This window comes from Atheta coriaria, unplaced genomic scaffold (assembly GCF_025399875.1).
Source record: "Atheta coriaria isolate IRGN ID8LTWV9N9 unplaced genomic scaffold, Caltech_Dcor_3.1 hic_scaffold_7_pilon, whole genome shotgun sequence".
Lineage (NCBI taxonomy): Eukaryota > Metazoa > Arthropoda > Insecta > Coleoptera > Staphylinidae > Dalotia > Dalotia coriaria.
The window spans coordinates 7,612,129-7,631,507 of NW_027045449.1; the positions used below are offsets into that span (position 1 = coordinate 7,612,129).

The window sequence follows — 19,379 nt, forward strand, 5'->3', positions numbered from 1 at the left end:
GGTTTGTTACCCTCGGCGGTTTTGCGTACGTAACGAGTTCGGACGGACTGCGCCCCGACAAGGACCGGCACGATGGCGAATGGAGATTTATTACTGCCATATATAGTTGCTAGTTGCTAATTACCGTTGCGCACCGCGAGGCGGTGAGGGTTACAGGTCCTTTTCGTCCTTCGTCGTCGTCGTGTGCCTGGCTCTTGATGTGCGCCACGCGTGCCCGCGTCTCCTTTCCATTCCCGACCATTTCAAACCATTACTGGTTCGTTATCTTCTTCTCTAATTTCACTAATACATTCGTCGGGAGCGGTGCGCCGCGCTAATTTCTCCTTCTACCACTCTCCACACTGCAAACATTTGCGTAGGCGGCTTGCGGGTTATCATTCCTATGAATATGAATGTTATTATGAGTAAGCGGGGTGGAAGAGCAACAACAACAATAATAACAACTTTGTAACAACTTCTCGAAATGTTTCAAACAGTTACGGCATACACCAAATAATTAGTGAGATACAATTATCGTACAACAAAAATGAATATGAAATATTTTTGATATTTGAATTGCAATGAGTCGTGGTGAGTCGCAAAATTGTGCGACATCTAGAACAATATAAGCACATAAACATAATATTCGGCGGCGGCGATGCAGGGACGTAAATCAGATGGTGGCTGGGAAGTGCCGCAGCTGTAAACGATCGAATGGACAAACGCATCGAAACGAAACCAGAATACCGCAGCGCGCCCATCCGGAGGTCGTCTGCCGCTCGTCGATATTATTCGGCAATGTGTATTATTTGGGAATATTGCGCGTGGCGGTAACAGAGGTGGCAGTGGCGGTGGGAATAATACGATTTGAATGTACTCGCTCGCTTTCGCTCGAATGCTTCGCCGAACGCATTTGAATCTCTGTTGTTTACTAGCTATGGCCCGTCGGCGGAATAATTTATTATGTCAGTTTCTAATTGAGAGCATTTCTATAATATTCCCGGTACGCATATATGCACTTGCGTTAAACCGCACTCCGATGTAGGGAATATTAATTGGTGCACTATTCAATTGTTAATACAGAATAGTTTAAGAGCGCACTGTGACTGGCATATTTTAAAAACGGACAGAATATTAAAGGCATAATATCCATAAGATGAGAAATTAATTTAAACTCGGCCATCAATATTATTGAAATTTTTTCCTACAAAAACAATATTAATTATGATTCATGGGTAGAATATATCTAGATGATAACATTTCATGATGCATCCTCAAATGTACCTTGTTCCATATATTTCCTTCCCGCTCCCATCCAGCTCTTATATAGATCAGTGAGTAATATAGCATGCATGTTTGTATATATCAGTTCATAATAATGATTTTAAAAGCGATTACATCGCATTTACCGCATCGAATTTTGACGTCGTTAGTCGTTTGCTTTCGCTGAATTGCACTGAGGCAGTGTGTAGGCGTTGTTGCGTGCATATTCACTGAAAATGAAAAAGTTTATTCATAATTGTTTGTGCTTCGTGGTGTAATCACGCGGTGTGTGCTGTATTTGCAATACTGGGTATCAGTTTTTCATACTACTTGTTTCAGCATTCTTTGCGCACTTATCTTATCGCCAATCTGTGGTTATTCTAGTTATACGAATTGTTTACGCCGTATTGCGATTGTTGCTTCTTTTTCAAGCTTTCCAAGTTTAATTCTTTCTTTAAATCGGATCACTCTTTACAACTTCGTTTTTCGAGGTCAGTATGTTAGTGTTTGGTTATGCTGTGTCACATATCACAACCGTAATCAGTTTTCCGTTCCTACATGATATTAAATTGTGAATGCGAAGTGTACATGAACTCCTCGACATCTACATTGATAACTTCAAGGATCCGACCATCCTAGGCGAAAGAAGAAATAGACTAATTAATGGTGAGTTATTATGATTGTTACAGCAGTTTACTTTGTACGAATAACTTTGTATGTGATAACAGAGGTGTATCGACTAAACGAGAAAGCCGATTGTATAGTTAGACAAACTCTACTGTTGTTATTAAATGTAGAATAATGTTTATTCTTCAAAATTAAATGCTAAAATTAAATTTAAAAGTTTCAAGTGCCTAGTTAGTAAAGTATGTACTAACTTAATATATAAGCGTGGTGCTGGAAGGTTGCCGCAAGAAAAACAGCACCTTGTCAAAGTCTGAAATTCGCGAATTTGTTATCGGGCTACACGCCACCCGCATCGCACTGCCCATGAAATGTAGTTTAAGCAAGAGGCCGATTTCCGTCGCAACTAGCACAGCCTCGCTCGTCTAGCATTCCATGCTAGAGAAGGATGAAAAAATCGTGTCCAATTTGTACATGTAAAGTGGTAAGCGAGCACGCAAAAAGAGGCTGGCAGAAGAAAAAACGAATCCTTTTTACGTCCGCTGATTAAGTGTAATCCTTACCGAAGCATTTGTCACTAGCGCTGGTGGCGCGCGAGCTTTGCGGTGGTTTTGTTTATAAATGACTCGATGAATTTCCGCCGACAAACAAGCGCCGCTATGCCAGCTATCTAATGGCAGCGGTGCTCAACAATGCAAAGAAAGGCAAAGAGAATTGTGCCGCGAACGCTTTCGGCAAACTGGAAAAGAAGCGATGCAAGCCTCCAACTGGTCGACCAACATTGGGCGTTATTTATTCGACCAGAGCGATTTGTAGTCGTCTTTGGCAAACGCGAAACTGAACGCAAACTGAATGAAAATGAATTATTTTAGTTGTTAACTAATTCCTTTTGAACAAAGTCTCTATTAGTTCCGATGTAGAAATGCAGATGGCGCAGTAGCTTTAAACTAGAATTAAATTCTCATGTGTTTCAAGTAAGTTCTGTTGACTGAAATCAACTTTTCCTTCATCATGTTACAAAAAGTTAGAAAGTCGAACGAAGCCAGTATAGTTAACAACGCATTCGGCTTGTTTATATATCTCATTCATTTGAACGTGACCAACTACAACGCTTATAATAGCGCTGTCCGGCAACGCGTTTCTCCGCTGCTCTTAAAGATGCCGGCCGGGATGAAAAATATGTGACCTAGTAAATTCTTTGGTCATGGCATGTCCATCTTAATGAAAAATTCTGTTATATCCGCCCACCAACTATCTTCAACGTTGCGGAATAAAAATATTCGACTCGTCGTCATTGCCTTTTTGTTTTTTTTATATACCATCTCGCCGAAGGATAATACCATCCTCGGTTAGTTGCTTTTTATTTGTTTGTTGTCGCTTCTGGACAAGTCGAGTTTAGTTTACTGGATCGTTTTTGTATTTTGACCTCATCATTTATTTCGATGTTTTATATTGTGATACAAACGTGGATATGAAGTTATTTGTCTTAGAAATTATAAAGTAGCTAATAGGTCAAATTTTCATCCTTTTACGAAAAATTAATGGTAAAATAAGTTAAATTACGGTAAACTAATAATATTTTTATGCTAATACGAATATTTGTTATCATTTTCTCTAAAAAACAATCGGAGGAAATTGATATAGTTATGGAACACGCTTGTTTCGCAATTTACGATAGCGTATATATCGAACGATGACGATGTATCATTGATAGGAGTGTCGTTATAACCATAAAAGGAATCCCTTTGCAAGTCGTTCCTGGTCGGTTTTCGTTACGTCCATGCGAAGGAGGCAGGGCGACCTCCTTCGACCACCATCGAAGGCTGGCAGTCTGGCAATATTTCCCAGCGGGGTCTTGTTGCACTTTAACTATACACGAGGCTGTCAAGACTCTTGTTCGTTGCGAAAACTTGTTGTCGAAACTAAAAGCTAAAAGCTAGTGAAGCCGGTGAAGCGAGAAAACGTCCTTCCTGCGCCTGCTTGTCTGCTGGTTTTCGCTACTATGTTATTGTGATGCTGTTGCTGTTGCATTATGCGGTCGTAAAGGGGCGGCAGCCGGCTTTATAGACGCGAAATAAACATAAGGAAAAGTGATAACGCATAGATGCATTAAAGATGTTCGGGGCCGCGCGCTCGTAATGAAAGATAGCAACTTTTCCCATTACCAAGGCGGTCGAGTAACCGAGAGTCGAGAGTTTAATGTGGACTGAACCTACCGAAGTATATTGCTATATGATGACACTGAACGGGGTGCTAATGTTGAGCGGGTGTCGGCCGTTTTTCTTCGATGATCAAGATATTTACTGAGCGAATGAAATTTATTTACACATCAAGTAACAAATTGCCTCAATGGTGTTGATTGGGTTTGACTGATCCCATTGATAGTTTTCGAGTTGTTTCTGCGTCTGGTTCATATGTCAACTTTGCAACCAGGAAGGTAAAGTGCAGTAAAAATGTTGTTGCCAGCATTATTTTGATATGTGGCTTCATTTTTCTTCCACGAAACATTTCTGATAATTTTTTCTTCTTTTTGATTCTTAATCTCAATGCATGTACGACAATTTCATATCATTTTGACAACTTTGTTATAAATATTATTTGTCCCGCCTACTTAAAGGTTATGTGTTGGAAATTTGAGTAGAAATTCTAGAACTTTATATAAAAACATAAATCTTTGAAGGTATTTGGGAAGATGCGTTTGAAAATGGTTTTCTCGTAGGTGCGAGTTCTTTCCGTTTGCCGCTTTCCGCTCTTGATTTTCGAGTATCTCGATTTCCATGAATTCCTGCTCACCTGCTCTCCGGCATTCAACACAATGCCCACTTTTCCACACGACGACGGCGGTGGCGGCAGCGGGACGATACAAGCGAACACTTTTTCCCTCTTTTCGGTTTACTGTGAGCACACTTGTGCCCGTTTCCTCACAAACACAATTCGACGCCTAGATCTCTGCGATGTGTGACTTGGGATGGGTGGCATTCTGGTTTTCAAGGACTCAAGCGCGCTTTCATGTTGCGCAAAGATGCGCGCATTTATTGTGTGCGAACGAATATTTGCCAGCGGCATAGAAATGAAAACAGGAACCATGGAAAATGATACAGCGGCGAATGGATTTACTGGAGTGAGAAAGCACTTGGGTTGCATTTAAATTGATATCAATTATGTTACATTGGAGCAAATTCTGTAAATAAATTTCAAACGGTGTGTCACAAAAGAAATAGTCAAAATTGGATCATTTATTGAAAAACAATTTTTACTAAAATTTTCTTCTATTCAGAATTTGCGGTATTTGCGCCTTTCTACTTCGACTCCTGGAGTTCGGTGAAAAGATGGCATATAATTTTTATTTATGAAATGCGTAAAAATATATTAGGTAAGAAATTCAACATTTTTTAACAAGAGTGTATTTTTTATTACCGCTCGGCGCTCCACAAATACCTTGAGAGCGAAAATTGGCTGGTGGCGTTTAAGCTTCGTAAATAATTCAGGAACGGTTACCCGGGGTTCGGAGGCCAAAAAGTACGCGGGCGCTATGGCTTTTCGCTGTGGGTGTTGGCGGCAGGCACTCGAGTCGCTGCCGCCTGCCTGCCGGCGGTATGTTGTTGGCTGGCAAAAACAGCGTTAATAAATCACCGAACGAGACCACAGGTGTTAACAAAACGCGCTGCGCCTATCCGCGCTTCTAACAAAACGTTTCTTCTCGTAGTGTCCGGAACCGCCTACGACTTGGAGCCCGACTAAACAAGACCACATAGCAACACCATATTGCCTAATATACACTGGCATTTAACCACTTTTGTAAAAACGAAAGCATAAAAAATAAATAGATAAATTAAAGTTGTAATTGATGTGAAATTTTGGAACAAAATTATCTAGTTGATGGCGTTGGTAATGTAATGCAGTGCATAGTTTAGTCATGGTTTCGGTATCGTTCATCCCGTTCACGTCCGACCATAAAATAAGTGCAAATCCCTTCATTTGTCTTTATGAGCGAACAAAGGAGTCAACTAACAGGACCCGCTACCGACGGCAAGCCCAATAGAGAATTCCGGTCTTTCCTGTTGGTCGCTTCTCGTCGTCGCCGATTTCTTTTCCCCTAATCAACGGCCACCCTCAAAACTAAGTTTACTGCCACGACTGCGGACGTTCGGGTGCGCTCGTTTCATGTGGTTATGTGCCTTTAAGCTGGCGAGAATTTACTGTATACTTTTTCTTTCTCTTCAGCATGCTCATGCTGCAATGATAGGCGGCGATGAGCTTCCTATGATCTTTCTATCTGCACATTACGCTGCGTGATCTTTTGGTCCTTTTCTTCCAACTAGTTTTTCCCTGACACTGATAATCCTTTCTTAGGGAGGGAATCGGAAAATGCCATCATTAAGTTTCTTTGTGAGTCATACTAGAAGTTGGAGCCCTGCACTAATTAAAAATCTCTTCTATATTCTTCAAAAACAGATGCGAATATTGATTACTATTTTTGGATCAGAAAAAAACACAACTTTTTTTATGTAAAATCGGAAATTTTATTTGTGTTTGGCAAACGACCAGTATTTGGCCAGTTTAATCTGGTTTTCGTCGCTTACTTTAACTTCGATTTTTATTCGGATATTAAGAGGGGTGCTGTCGTATTGTTGTCGTGTTGATTGCTCAAAGGTCTGACAATATTCATGTCTACTGTGCCGCGCATGGTGATTATCCTTTCAGTTTGATTTGGTTTACGGAGTTTACTTTAACTTCTTCGCGACTGCCCAACGTCCACAAGGCAACAAAGCTCACGTAACTCGTCAGCAAACGAAGTAAAACCAGAGTAAAGCATGAACGCACGCAATCCACTAGAAATAGTAAGCAATGAAAAAGGTGGAGCAAACCTATTTAAGATCGATTTTTGAAGCGCGGCGTTGCTGTGTTAAATGCTACTATCCGCTATAGCAGACAAAGAGTTGTATAAGTGCAATTGCTTCAAATACAAGCGGTCAGAGTTCGAGTGGAGTGTACACAGTCTTCAGATTCATTTTAATTGCTTCGCCAAGTCAACACTTCAAACCGTACAACGTGCAAAACTCTGAGGTACTTTACAGTATTTTTCTTTCATTGGTTTAGTTATGCTACGGAAAATATTTCGTTTCTTTGGGTAGGGTCAAAACAATAGAAATAGAAATTTCCATAATTTGTAAACAAAATATAACCTAAAAAACGTGGCTTTATTATAATCCGCTTCAAAAACTGCACGTATTTTCTTTGGGATTAAATTCGTTTAACCTTTATAAATCGATTTGTGAACGCCTGAATAAATTTTCCAATTTTCATCCTTCCACAACGATGTTCCTTTACATAAAGCTTGCATTGAATAATAATTTTTTTGTCGGATTATCTCATTATCAGACCGTTTAAGTACTTTCAATGAATAACAATATACATTTGCAAAAATTCTCCAAAAGCAAATTCGCTTTCATAAAAGTTTAACTATAGTTTCGCAAAGGTTGGTTTGCTGGAATATCAAGCATAATCTCGTTTGGTCCGCCGGTTGGCTAGGCAGAAACCCCTTTTGACCAGATTATTCAAGACAATGTCTGCTCGAATTAGACATGATTTATGCCGCTTTAATCATAATACTTAGGTACCATGTTCGCCATCCAGTTCACAGCTTTTAGTCTGAAGGTTCCAGATTTAGGTAGCACATTATGGACTCGGTTTGTCGCGCCGTGGTCTGCTCTCGGCTAGTCCTTAGTCTTTGGTTCTTAGTTGTGATTGTGATGTGACCGAATTGAAATAAATAGCCTCCGCCCTGCAGCGACGCCCCTTACTTGGTGTAATAATAGTAGGTGCCATACTCGAACTGCTTGCTCGTCCCGTGCGCGTTGTTTTGTTCTGTGATGTGTCCGGGAATGCCCTAGATTACTGCCGTTCGAGTGTTTCTGCATGCATGCGGATTGTAGGTACGTGTTGTCTCCAATACGAAGATGGGACAATGGTGGATGTGGTACAACAATGCCGATGCGTTTTTGCGTTCATCAATCTTGGGCGCTTGAACGCTGAACAGTGAAGATTTTGAGGGAATTCGAATACAATCCGCAGTTGTAAATGTAGTACGGGAATTTCTTAAGAAGTGAGATAAGATAGGAAAATGTTGACACCGTATGATGAATGTCTTTTCATCATAATGGCGATTTGGAAACATTAAAATACGAATTAAACTAGAAATATATTTTACATTTTCGTTGAGATACTGTAGATTTAGAGCAGATGGAAACGAAGAAATCAATTATTGAAGACAACAAATTGATTGTAAATTGAATGACACACATGAAGCTGTAATACAATAGAGGCTGTAATGAAAGCTGTGAGAGAAAACGACGGAATTGGATAAGGCGGGGAAAACTGCAGAAAACTGTGTGTGTGGAAAATGGAAGTGAAACTTGTAACACACTTTGCTCTCTCTGGGTAAATAACAAGTAAATACGTGACAGGAATGACCTAAAATGTCATCGACTTGTTTGGAAAACAATGTCGGAGCGAGCGAAACGGGCGAAAATCTATAATTCGTAAGATATCCGGAAAATAATGTCCAAGTCAGTCTAAATAATGCATTACTTGCCCTCTATTTGTGTTAAAATGTACATTTACCTTATTTCATAAAATACTTGCGCAGTACAACGAAGATAAATCTCAACTTTTTTTTCTTACTCTGTCAAAATAATATTATTTAAAGGTTGAATGTGCTCAGAATATTGGAATTTGCTGAAAAGCCGCATTTTCCTAGCTTACCGCTGAAATTGAGTGATTGTGATTGACTGGATGTGACAATTCTTAAAGGATCCTTTCATCAGTCTTATTTTAGCTTCTCATGTAACTCGCTCATGTGTGACAAGGGCGGATTTTACGTGATGTTGCCCAAAACTTCAAAATACGCAAAAAAATCATTGTCAATATTTTCAGTTGAGAAAAATATTTTTTTCTTTGACAGGAGTAAAGATTTGTCATACGGTTTTTAATAAATATTAATTATAATTAGGTCTAGAGTTTAGAAGTAAAATGTCTTGATTTTTAAGCGTAAAATATCAATTGCGTCTTTAGGCTTTGAGCGATCCGAATTGTTGAGGTGTCGGCGTGTGGGTTCTTGTGTGAATCGCGGTGATCGCGGATTTCCTTTTTTCATTTCTTCGCGGGCGACGTTTTTCCAAACGCTTTTCCTATTTGCTTCATGCACGCGCTTGTGTGCACACACTTGCTCCCAACAGGAGTTCGAACGCTTCGTTAAACCGTGTTTTCTGTAAAACGCAAACATTTTTATATTATTCGCAAACTTTTCGACAAATTTTTCTCAACCCTTCTTTACCCTATCATGATGTTTCTAACTCGCATGTAAAACAAAACGTATAGAAACAGCAGTTTTAGAAACATAAGATAAACTATTAGGTAATAAGTAAATCTAAATTCGATGTAAGTAGGTATGATTTTATTACAAATTTTTGGGGACAATTTCAATTTTATTTCGTAGATAGAGTTAACATTGCTGTTATTCTATTCGATGGTTTTAGGGTCAAGGATTTTCTTTGTTTCATTTTTGATAGCTTAAATATTTCATAGAAAAATCTTTAAAATTAATAATGCTGAAAATATAAATTCAAGAAGGCATTGATTTTTCGATATTTTGGCGAAAAGACGCATTTTCTTGAAAACAGCGCGCAGCGTCTCAGTTTGTTGAGACCTTGTGTGCGAAAAGACAAACGAGCTGAAAGATTGATGAAGGGCCGCAATGTCTCACTGTACCATTCTTTATTTTCTCAATTCCTTTCCTTCATTCGGCGCCTTCTTGTAGTCCACAACTACAGCATTGTTGTTGCTCATTCATTCTTCAAATCTAGCATAGTACAATTCCTCAATTCTCCAATTCGCCAAATCCCTTCATGTCTCGCCGCTCAGCCGACAATTCGCCTTTTTCATTTGTATATTACTTTTTTATTTTCTTTCCCAATCTTAATCAAGCAGAAAACTAATTTATCGACTCAATTGGAGAAAACTGGAGCATGGCGATTTTTATACACTTGCGCTTTTCATTTAGTTTTACTTAGAGGCAAATTCTTATTACTTTATATCGACTGATTTATTACCGATAAAGAAACGCGTGAAAAACTGATTATATATGTTGGAACGACTATTTGATTTTGTTGTTATCTTCGCCTTTTTGTCGACTTGGTAATTTCGCACCTTGCTTGCTGACATTTAATGAAATTCTGAAACTCCGTCTTTTTCGGGTCTTTCGTTAATGCCAAACGAATCAATCAGCTACATCGGGTAATTCGATTTTATGTTGAAATGCTGACACATGACGAAGCATTTGTGAAAAACTAACAAGCGAGGCCAAAAAAAGTCCTAGAAAGCTGGTTCATATTGGGAAAAATCAACAATCATTGAGATTGCTGAAATGTTCACGTTGTGCCACTTACATTTCATTTTTATATATCTTGTAGTACTTCGATATCATTTTTTTCCTGAGCTATTGCAACGAAAAACCTTATATTCATTCTTGCACACAAAGCAAAAAGAGGTTTCTGCAAAAAACGACGAATGTAATACATCGAAAAATGTTATGTATGGTTAATATGGTTAATATTTCTTTTAAAAAAAGTCTTCTATTATTTGAATAAAATACGTTTTACAAAATAGAATTAATATTTTTGACTTTCCATATACCCATAATTTTTCAATATTATGTTAGTTCTTTAAAAAAGTCTTTGTAAACGTTCAATGCTCGAACACATTTGCACTGACTGAATCTCGAATATAAAAAGCCATTATTATTCGACACATATATATTAGCACAGGCATTGACATAAACGGTTTTCGAATGTCCCGCACGAGTGTATCTCTCCGACGATGAAATAAGAAGCAGAGCCCCTCATTTATGCACACGCCACGGCGGGCCTGGTGAAAAGAAACATATTATTGCCAACGAGTTTCGGCGTTTGGAATCGGCCCGCGCTATTATTGCGAGCGCACGGGCATCACATTAGTATACAAATAACATATACATTGTCGGCGCAAAAATAGGCCATAAGGGGGAAATATGTGGAAAACGTAAAAAAAATGAAGAGAAAATAAAAAATAACGTATATCGCATAATACCCTGCGCCGAGCGTATAGAGAGGAGACGAGGCCAATGGAAGAGCGATGAAAAAGTCTTTTAGAATTTTGCGTTCACATATATTTTCGAGCGCATTGCGCCGGTCCACACATGCACAAACCCGTACGCGTCGAAAAACCGAATGGGGAGTTATTAATCAAGATTTATGTTAAAAGGTTCTGTCACGATCATGCCCCCCTCGCTCAAACTTTGTGTACAAGAAATTCAACTCGATTTTCGAATGTCGAACGCAATAGGCATTACTGAGTTTAAGGTTAATAAAGTTAATACTAAAATGTGGTGCAGATAAAACTTATGATCTGGCACTAGCTTAACAAGCTTCACAAAGATTCGAGACTGTGTTTTTACACGCATCCGTACATGCGCAGAAACATTAGTTTTTCCATATGTGTATTTTTACTTCGTATTTTTATTTGCCATAAACTATTAGCTATGCTATCATGAGCATTAAATATAGCCTGCTTTATTACTTATCTCCGATTTTTTTGCTCAAAAGTAAACTTTCCACTTGAATATAAAATTTCCGCAGGCCGACAAAACGGCTTAAGAAGTGTGGGCGTGGAGGAAAGCGCGCAAATTGCAAATGAGCAGAGAGCGGGCAAAAGAAGGAAGAACATATAGCACGTCCATAATACATCTATCCACGGCAGTCGTAAACTGTAACGATGTCGTTGAAATGTCCCGGACGACAACGTCAGTAACGGATTTACGATAATGCCCCAAACAGACTTGAATAAGTTAACTCCCCGAACTTGAACCGGGAATTTATTCTAAACAGGGTCTTCTTGATTTACCCCATGCATTGAATCTAGACTAAATTATTTTATATTTCGGCCGTTTTTGGGCCAATATTATTGATTTTTTTTGGTAATATATGAAATACATTATAATAAATTGTACTAATGTATGTTAATGATTAATTTGAATATTTGCAAATGATTATTTAGTTCATTGTATATCATTCCTGCGTTATTATTGACTAAACGAAAAGGACGTTGATTGCTGGGTGCAAATGAAATTCTAAACGGAGAATATCCTCAGAATGGTTGACTGTTAATTTACTTCGGATTGTCTTGATTTAATGATAGATGCTCGATTCAAAGAACCTGCTATTCTAATTGCCATCGATTAGGCGCTTAATCATCGTCGAAGCGCTTTAAGTCATTAGCACTCTTATAACTTCGCTTTACGGCAAATAAAAGCAAAGCTAGACGGCACACAACTTTGGAAGTTTAATATTTTCTTGTTGTCATACTTTCCTTTACTTCATCCTCTACTTTTCTTTAGCGCGGGTTGTAAGCGGCGAACAGAAACTTGGACTTCAGAACAAGTGCACTTTTAGTTTTCACCGGTGCCTGGCACAAAAAAATGCAAAAATAAAAACGCTTTGATTTATTAGTAAAGTATAGCTTTACGAGACGACGCCAGGGTTGTTAGTTATCAAGTGCTGGGAGTATTTCGAGTACGTCTAGCGAAAAGTTGAAGCTCAACGCTGTCGATGGCGAGTTAATAAAAAAACTTACCGCGACGATATATTATCCATGCGGTAAGGCGCACAGGTTTAAAAGTCCACTTAAAGACTTTCGGCTCGGAGCGGATGTGAATGCGGAAATGATAGGAGGAGGCGAGGTCGAGTTGAAGAATTTGAAACTTTCGAGTGGTAAACACCAAAGTTGAGGCAGGAAAACTGCGAATTGCTAAAATGATTAAACCTTGAACTCGTTGCAATGAAAATTATTCCAGGAAAATACTACAATTTGTCCTTGCTAGGAATCGTTACACAGTCGATATGCTGCTAGTATTTGTATAGTTTTGCATTCGTTCCGATGGTTCTAGTCATGATCATCTGCCTCTCACCTCATTGTAATTCATATGCGTGTCGAGGCGTGCAACGTGCGCGTGGGATATGTGGACACTTTTCATTATGAATGAACCTCGTGGATTTCCCAGGGCATTTGCAGTTCTCCGGAGGTTTCGAGCTCGTCCTGTCGTCCTCTTTTGTACCAATGCCCGATATGTCTGGGCGTATGTGTAGGTATGTATACCCACTCCTCACGGGCTCTCACCAGTTCTAACCCTTTCCAAGTATGTCTCCTGGGTGAATCGTGGTGGCAGTGATGCCGTGCGCTGTGGTCGGCGGGGTACAATGTGAATGCACGACGTGTACGTGGTTTCGACGCTTGACGCCGGAGTGCGACGTACACCAACAATGGCGACTAGCGATGAAGGGACGAGCAACTCGAACGGCAACCGGAACCACTCGCAAAAGACATTCTTAGACTACCACACAGGAAGTGATGAGTACAAAGAGATTTTTGCGAGCAGCATGGTCGCTGTTTTTGCGTAATTTTTGGTTTTGGTTCAATTATTTGTGTAACGTACTGTATTACGAGCAAATGTGATATGTTGTCTGGTGTAGATGGCGAAAACCAGCGAAGACCGATGGACGTGAATTGTGTCCGGCACACTCGCCTATGACTTATTCAGGCGCCACTCCAAAGTGCTTCACAACTATTAAGCATGAATTTTTGGTTTATACCAAGCGTTTCAATTTTATTTACCGAATTAATACCTGCTGTCATTTTAGGATCGTAACCAACCAGTTTACCCAACCGTGGATTAAATTTCCTGTCAAAACGTAGTTCTATAACTACAATAGATATATTGATAGATAAATTCTGAATACAAGCGACGATTGAATATCGTTGAACTAAAGAGATTGATTAGATTAAAGTGAAGAGATTGATGGGTGCAACGTTGAACGTCAAAATTGAATTTCCATCCTTTGTTCCTCGTATTACGAACGTAGTGAAATTATAGCAGAAACTGGGTCACACTTGTGCAAATTATAATAACCCGCGTTTAAGTACACTACATCCACAGAAACAATTAACGTCAATAAATTGAACTATAGCATCGCACCTAAATCATACTCGCAGCAGCAGGTCTAATTTGCTGGAGGTAGAAAAATCGTATGCGGGGCGAGATGATTCATGGCGCACGCACTTGGAAATTCGGAAATGTCGGATTAGTGATAAATCAACGTCGCAGGCGATTAGGAGTAAATGAACGTCCTACCGCACGTAATATGTGTTTATGGCGAATTATATTTGTTCATTCCACGAGCGAATCAACGCTAGGTGCACTCACCGATTAACCTGAAATTCGGACGCGCACATAAATTTCACTATTTGTTGCATCCCCACATGATGTGTTTAGGTGTGGGTTTCCATTGCAAGCATCCAGCGTTGTCGTGCCATTAGCGATATTCCTAGTCAAACGCATTTAGTTTCGAGTTTCTATTGTTATTCCTATTTATTTCAATTGTGTGTCCACGTTGCTGTGGTGGTTCTAGTTTAAGCTGGAGAAATGGAAGCGAGCAAGCGAGTGCAGGAACACAAAGGTCCTGGTCGACGCAAAGTTATTGGCAGGTGTCGGAGCTTCCCACTAGGCCGGTCTTAATTAGCGGTCTCTGGTTCATTATTCACGTTTCTGCGTGTTCCGTGCAGCTCTTGGGTTTTGACCAAGGCAATTCACAGGACAATGTCTACAATGCCCACTTTCCTTGTACTTTCATAGGTACAAACCAAAGAAACTTATATCGTACTTTAAACAATTTAGGTTTCTATATTCTTTCTAAATGCTTTTGGTTTATTTTGTGTTTATATTTAGTTTGTATTTGGGCTTGATTTGATTATGAAACATCCTGTAGATTGGTAAAGTCTTTTTGCTCGCACATTGGTTAGTCCCGGCCCTGTCGATTTTCTAATGAAATATTTATTATGCCCCGTTTTTGGCTTTGACTTCGTTGTGGTGTTTTCGGTCGGGTTTTTCCTTTAACTTTGCTTTTACGCCAGCGTCGTCCTCGAGTTCCCCTTTAACATCGTCCGCTGCGAGCCGTCGACAATTTTAACGGAAGCCATTGGTATAATGCGTTTTGTTCGTTCGACATGGCCGCTCTGCTTCGTCGTCGCACATTCATTCGGTTTTGACCAATTTATTATTTGTGGTTTGTTGGAAATGTTGTTTGCCGAAAATGATTTCCCGTCCTCAGAAGTGCTCGTCGGGCCAAAACCGGGCATTATTTATTTATTTAGAAAGTAAGCAGGACAAAGTTCCACTAAAGTTTCTAATAGTTTTTGGTTTTTGGAAGAAAAAAACATAGTAAGATTAACTTGTTAGTCAGAATTTTACTTTAAGCAACATTGTTTATGACATTGTATACAGGCAATTACTTATTCCTTATTAAATATTTTTTGTTGGTGTTAATTCTTTAGGTGTTGATAGGAGTATGGACCTGCTATGTGTTGGCGGCAAACTTACTCGACATCCTTTTGTGAGAATTTATGATTTAACATTTGGCCAACGCCAAAAATAGGCAGAAAATATAATAAAAGAAAATGAAAACGCGGTGGACGCCAGAGAGAAGAATATGTGCATTAGATATGTTTTATTTTTTCTTCAATTTTTTTGTGGCACTTGTCGCCGTTTCTTGTTGGGCTTTCACTTGGCAATGGTTTTTGTTGTTTTACGTTATTTTTTTCCGGTATAGTATAATATTTTTGCCCTGCGGTTTCTTCCCTTTTAGCTGAATTAACCGAATTTTCGACGTGTTGTGTTCTTTATACCGCTACGATCTCCCTCTCGGTTACACAGTTTGTTTTATAGTAAATCCTTTTGATTCATTTTAATATTATCCATTACTGTATTAAATAATAATGCAGGAATATATTGAATTATTTTCAGTGAAGAAATAAAGTGAGAATTTTTCTGTATTTTATTATGTATAATTTTTATTGTGACCCACTTGTTTTTGTTATTATATAACTCCACACAGCGGCGAGAAACGGTTCCAAGGGGAATGGTAAATTACATTTTTGGATTTTTCCGCGCTTCACATCGCACATTGTGCGAGATATTTTTTGCTGGTTTTCTTCAGCGTATCCCGCGAGTGCGCTGCGTTTAACTCTTAGCTCTGCACGTTAGCGGGAATATTAGAACACAACAGGAAAAGAAAAAAGTAATACAAAACAATATTTCATTCCCTAACGTAGCCGAACAACACCGCCACACAATTACACTTATGCGCGGTACATTTTCACGAGTGCAGGGTTTTAACCAAAATTGTTTTTAAATTTAATTATTTTTATAGTTGATACTTTTAGTCTGCTCGACGCATGAAGCACTTTTCATAAATTGTGTGTTTAATTTATATGCGGTGCTTTAATAGGCGTGCAAATTGATTACAATTCGAGCATTGTAACGACATACGCTCAACCACATTTGTAATTTCCTTTCGATAAACGCTTTGCTTATTGCGAAATACGCGCACTGCTGCGCAATGTATGCTCATTCTCATTCTTATTATTCTGGTTGTTGCTGTGTTTGTCTACACATTTAGAGTATATACATTTATTGCTCAAATCGTTGGGAGTCGAGCCGCTTGGACTGGATAATGCAACGGAAATGGAGGCATAAATCATTGGTGGTTGGATGACGTTGGAAAATTGACAAGCACCTAAGTACCTACTGAATAACAATGCACGGATAATAAAAATCTAACTTTGCATATAAAATTATTACAAAACAATAAATTCAGAATATTACTTTTGTGGATAGTTAAAATTATTTTAAATTGAATTTCTTTGAGCGATGCCACAATCAGTACAATCCCATTACTAAATCATGTTTATTATCAATCGGCGGGAGCTGCAACAGTGACGCCTGTCGACGCGTCGGGTTGTTTGTATGTTTAAAGCGAATACACAGTATATGCCGCCGCGTAGGCTGTGATAACAACGGCGTATCGGTCACGCTTGGTTTGCTAAACCAGCCTCTTCTCCCATTATGAGATCAAAGTGAAACGAACCGCAATCCGCACCACATCAATAACAACACAGCATACATTCAACACTCACACGCGGTTGCCCGCAATCCCGCATTCGGTTAAAGCCCAAAAAGGAAAAACGACGCTTTTCCTCGAACGTATTAGCAAAAACATACGCTAAAGCTCGTGGACCGAGACGTCGCCAAAGAGCCACACAACCGAATGAGAATAACCAAACCGTGATCGTTAACCAAAGCGTGACTTAAACTTTTTAACTTATCCTTTTATATTATCCTACAAAGAGAAAGATACAATATTTATTATTTGATATACTTCAAAAATAAATATATCTAGGTAAAGTGTATAATAGAATTATTTTGTTAACTCATTTATTTCGTTTCTTTTTCTCGTCGAATTTTTGTTTGTTTGTGTATAAGTTAAATTAAATATCGCAAATAATTTAAGTTAATTTTGATCCGTTCGTATGCACCGCCGAAGATATTTTTGTATTTATTCATCGTCGTGCTTGTGGTACGGAAAGGGATGTTCTGGGTTGTTCTTGATGCGTTCGAGGACACGGTCGCAGGCTTTCTGGTCCTTGATTTGATCAGCCGGGCAGCTGGTTTGGAGCTCGCGCCAGAAGCAGTGTCCGAAGGTCAGGCCTTGAGTGCTGCAGGTCTCGCCGTTCTTGCCTGGGGCTTTCTTTGCTTCAGCGATGCAAGTGTCCAAAATGGTGTCGACTTTAGCGCCAAGATAAGTTTCGGATTCAAGGGCCTTCTTTGTAATTTCCCTGATTTTGTCTTCGACCAAGTTACCAGCGGCATCAATCTATAAAAATTAATTTTTAGGAAAGGTATTTGTTTGAATAAATAAAGTACTTACGGTTCCGTGTTTCTCACCGACACATTGGCAGACGCACTATAATAATAAATAATAATAATTTAGTTTTCTTCCAATTTAGACATTTTGGTTGCTTACGTTAATTTCGTTCTTAGCCTTTTCAATCTTCTCCTTGTCGCATTTGAAGGGATCCGAATGGAAGAATTCACGTTTGTCTTTACCGGTGACTTGTTTGAAGCACTCTTTCTTGAGTTGCTTGTCTTCGTCATGGATTTTCTTCAGGGCTTCTTCGGCGCAACAGAATTTGAAGTGATGTCTCTTGTGGCATTTGTCCTTATCGGCAACGGCGGCATCTTCATCGCGACGAGCGCGAGGATGCAGAGTCATCGAATCATCGGCATCTTCGAATTGGCTAGCCAAATACTGATCTAAAATATTCGCAAAAATATAATATATACAAGTTCAATCTATTAAATTTTTTATAATATGAAAACTTACTGTAGTCAGTATCATGGAAGTCGTAAGCATTGGCGGCTAGGACGCATGCCAACAGAGCGACGCTGGCAATGAACTTGTTCATCTTGCTTGGCTTGTGTGCTTGGTATTCGCGGAGGTGTGCAAAACACTGATTTGGCAAACTGCGGTCGTACTCCTTTTATACTTGCGATCAGTGATAATCGTGATTTGCGAATCGTTCGCTTAATCGAGGAGGAAGCGAACGCCTTGGGCAAAAATGTTTTTCAACACGCGGCGCAGAAAAAAATTCTTTACATTGAATAGATTTCTGTTGGCTTATTCAAATCTTGACCAATTTAATTCACATTAGAGCAAATTCGTTGAACTACAAGCTGTGCATGACGGTACAATAATAATTTCAAATTGCGTGTTAAAACATTAAGTTTATATTTATAAATAGACTCTTAAAATTGCACAATTATAAAAAATAATTTGAAAAAAATTAGAAAAAAACAGCAAAGTGTCTAATGTGTAACAAGTTAATTTTAATTACTTTGTTTATGAACGTATTGTTGTGATTATTATGGAAGAGATTAAAATTTTATTACGGGCATTGTTTGTAATTACATGAGGGACTCAATTTTGATTTTCCTCCCAGACGTAATTCAAGTATGAAATAATGTGTCTTATTGTACATGTTATTTGAAAGTGTCAATGTGGAAATTGTGCCATTGCAGTTTATTCATGACTAAATATATAAGTCTTGGTTTTAGCTATTATTTTATTTTTCAAGTTATGACGTAAAGATGGAAGTATTTTTTTATAATTTATGTATTTAATTTGTAATTATAATACTGAAAATGAATGATGAAAGACGATTATTCGTGCTGAATAATTCTAAACATTAGGAAACAGCGCCGACCAAAGATTTGTTGGACTTTGCGCGCATTACTTTGTTTCATTTGCGGCTCTTCTTTTTCGCGTCCGTTTCGCCCGACTTGGCCATTCTTGTGTCGCAAATAACTCAAAATTGCGACGAGAAAGTCGGTCCTTCTTCCCTACCGCGCCACGCAGTTGACAACGAAAACGCCGGAACGAAATTAACAAAGTTTGCCCCGGGATAGCATTGAGGCGCAAACTAATTAAGAAAGTACGGCGCTTCGTGTGGAGGCAGCGGTGTCGGCGGTGACCTCCTCTGGGGGCGACCAGCACCACCGTATTATTTTTCATTTAAATGTGTTCGAA

General features: G+C 39.0%; 1 protein-coding gene across 1 annotated transcript; it reads right to left on the reverse strand.

Annotated features, from left to right (window-relative positions):
- Nucleotides 1-17,210: 17,210 nt before the first annotated feature.
- Nucleotides 17,211-18,419, reverse strand: LOC135795345 (uncharacterized). The gene is made up of 4 exons (XM_065307005.1): nucleotides 18,177-18,419; nucleotides 17,817-18,106; nucleotides 17,721-17,756; nucleotides 17,211-17,666 (listed from the first exon to the last, which is right to left on the reverse strand). The coding sequence occupies exons 1-4, from the start codon at nucleotides 18,256-18,258 to the stop codon at nucleotides 17,349-17,351; spliced, it is 726 nt and encodes a 241-aa protein (XP_065163077.1). The 5' UTR covers nucleotides 18,259-18,419; the 3' UTR covers nucleotides 17,211-17,348.
- Nucleotides 18,420-19,379: the final 960 nt, after the last annotated feature.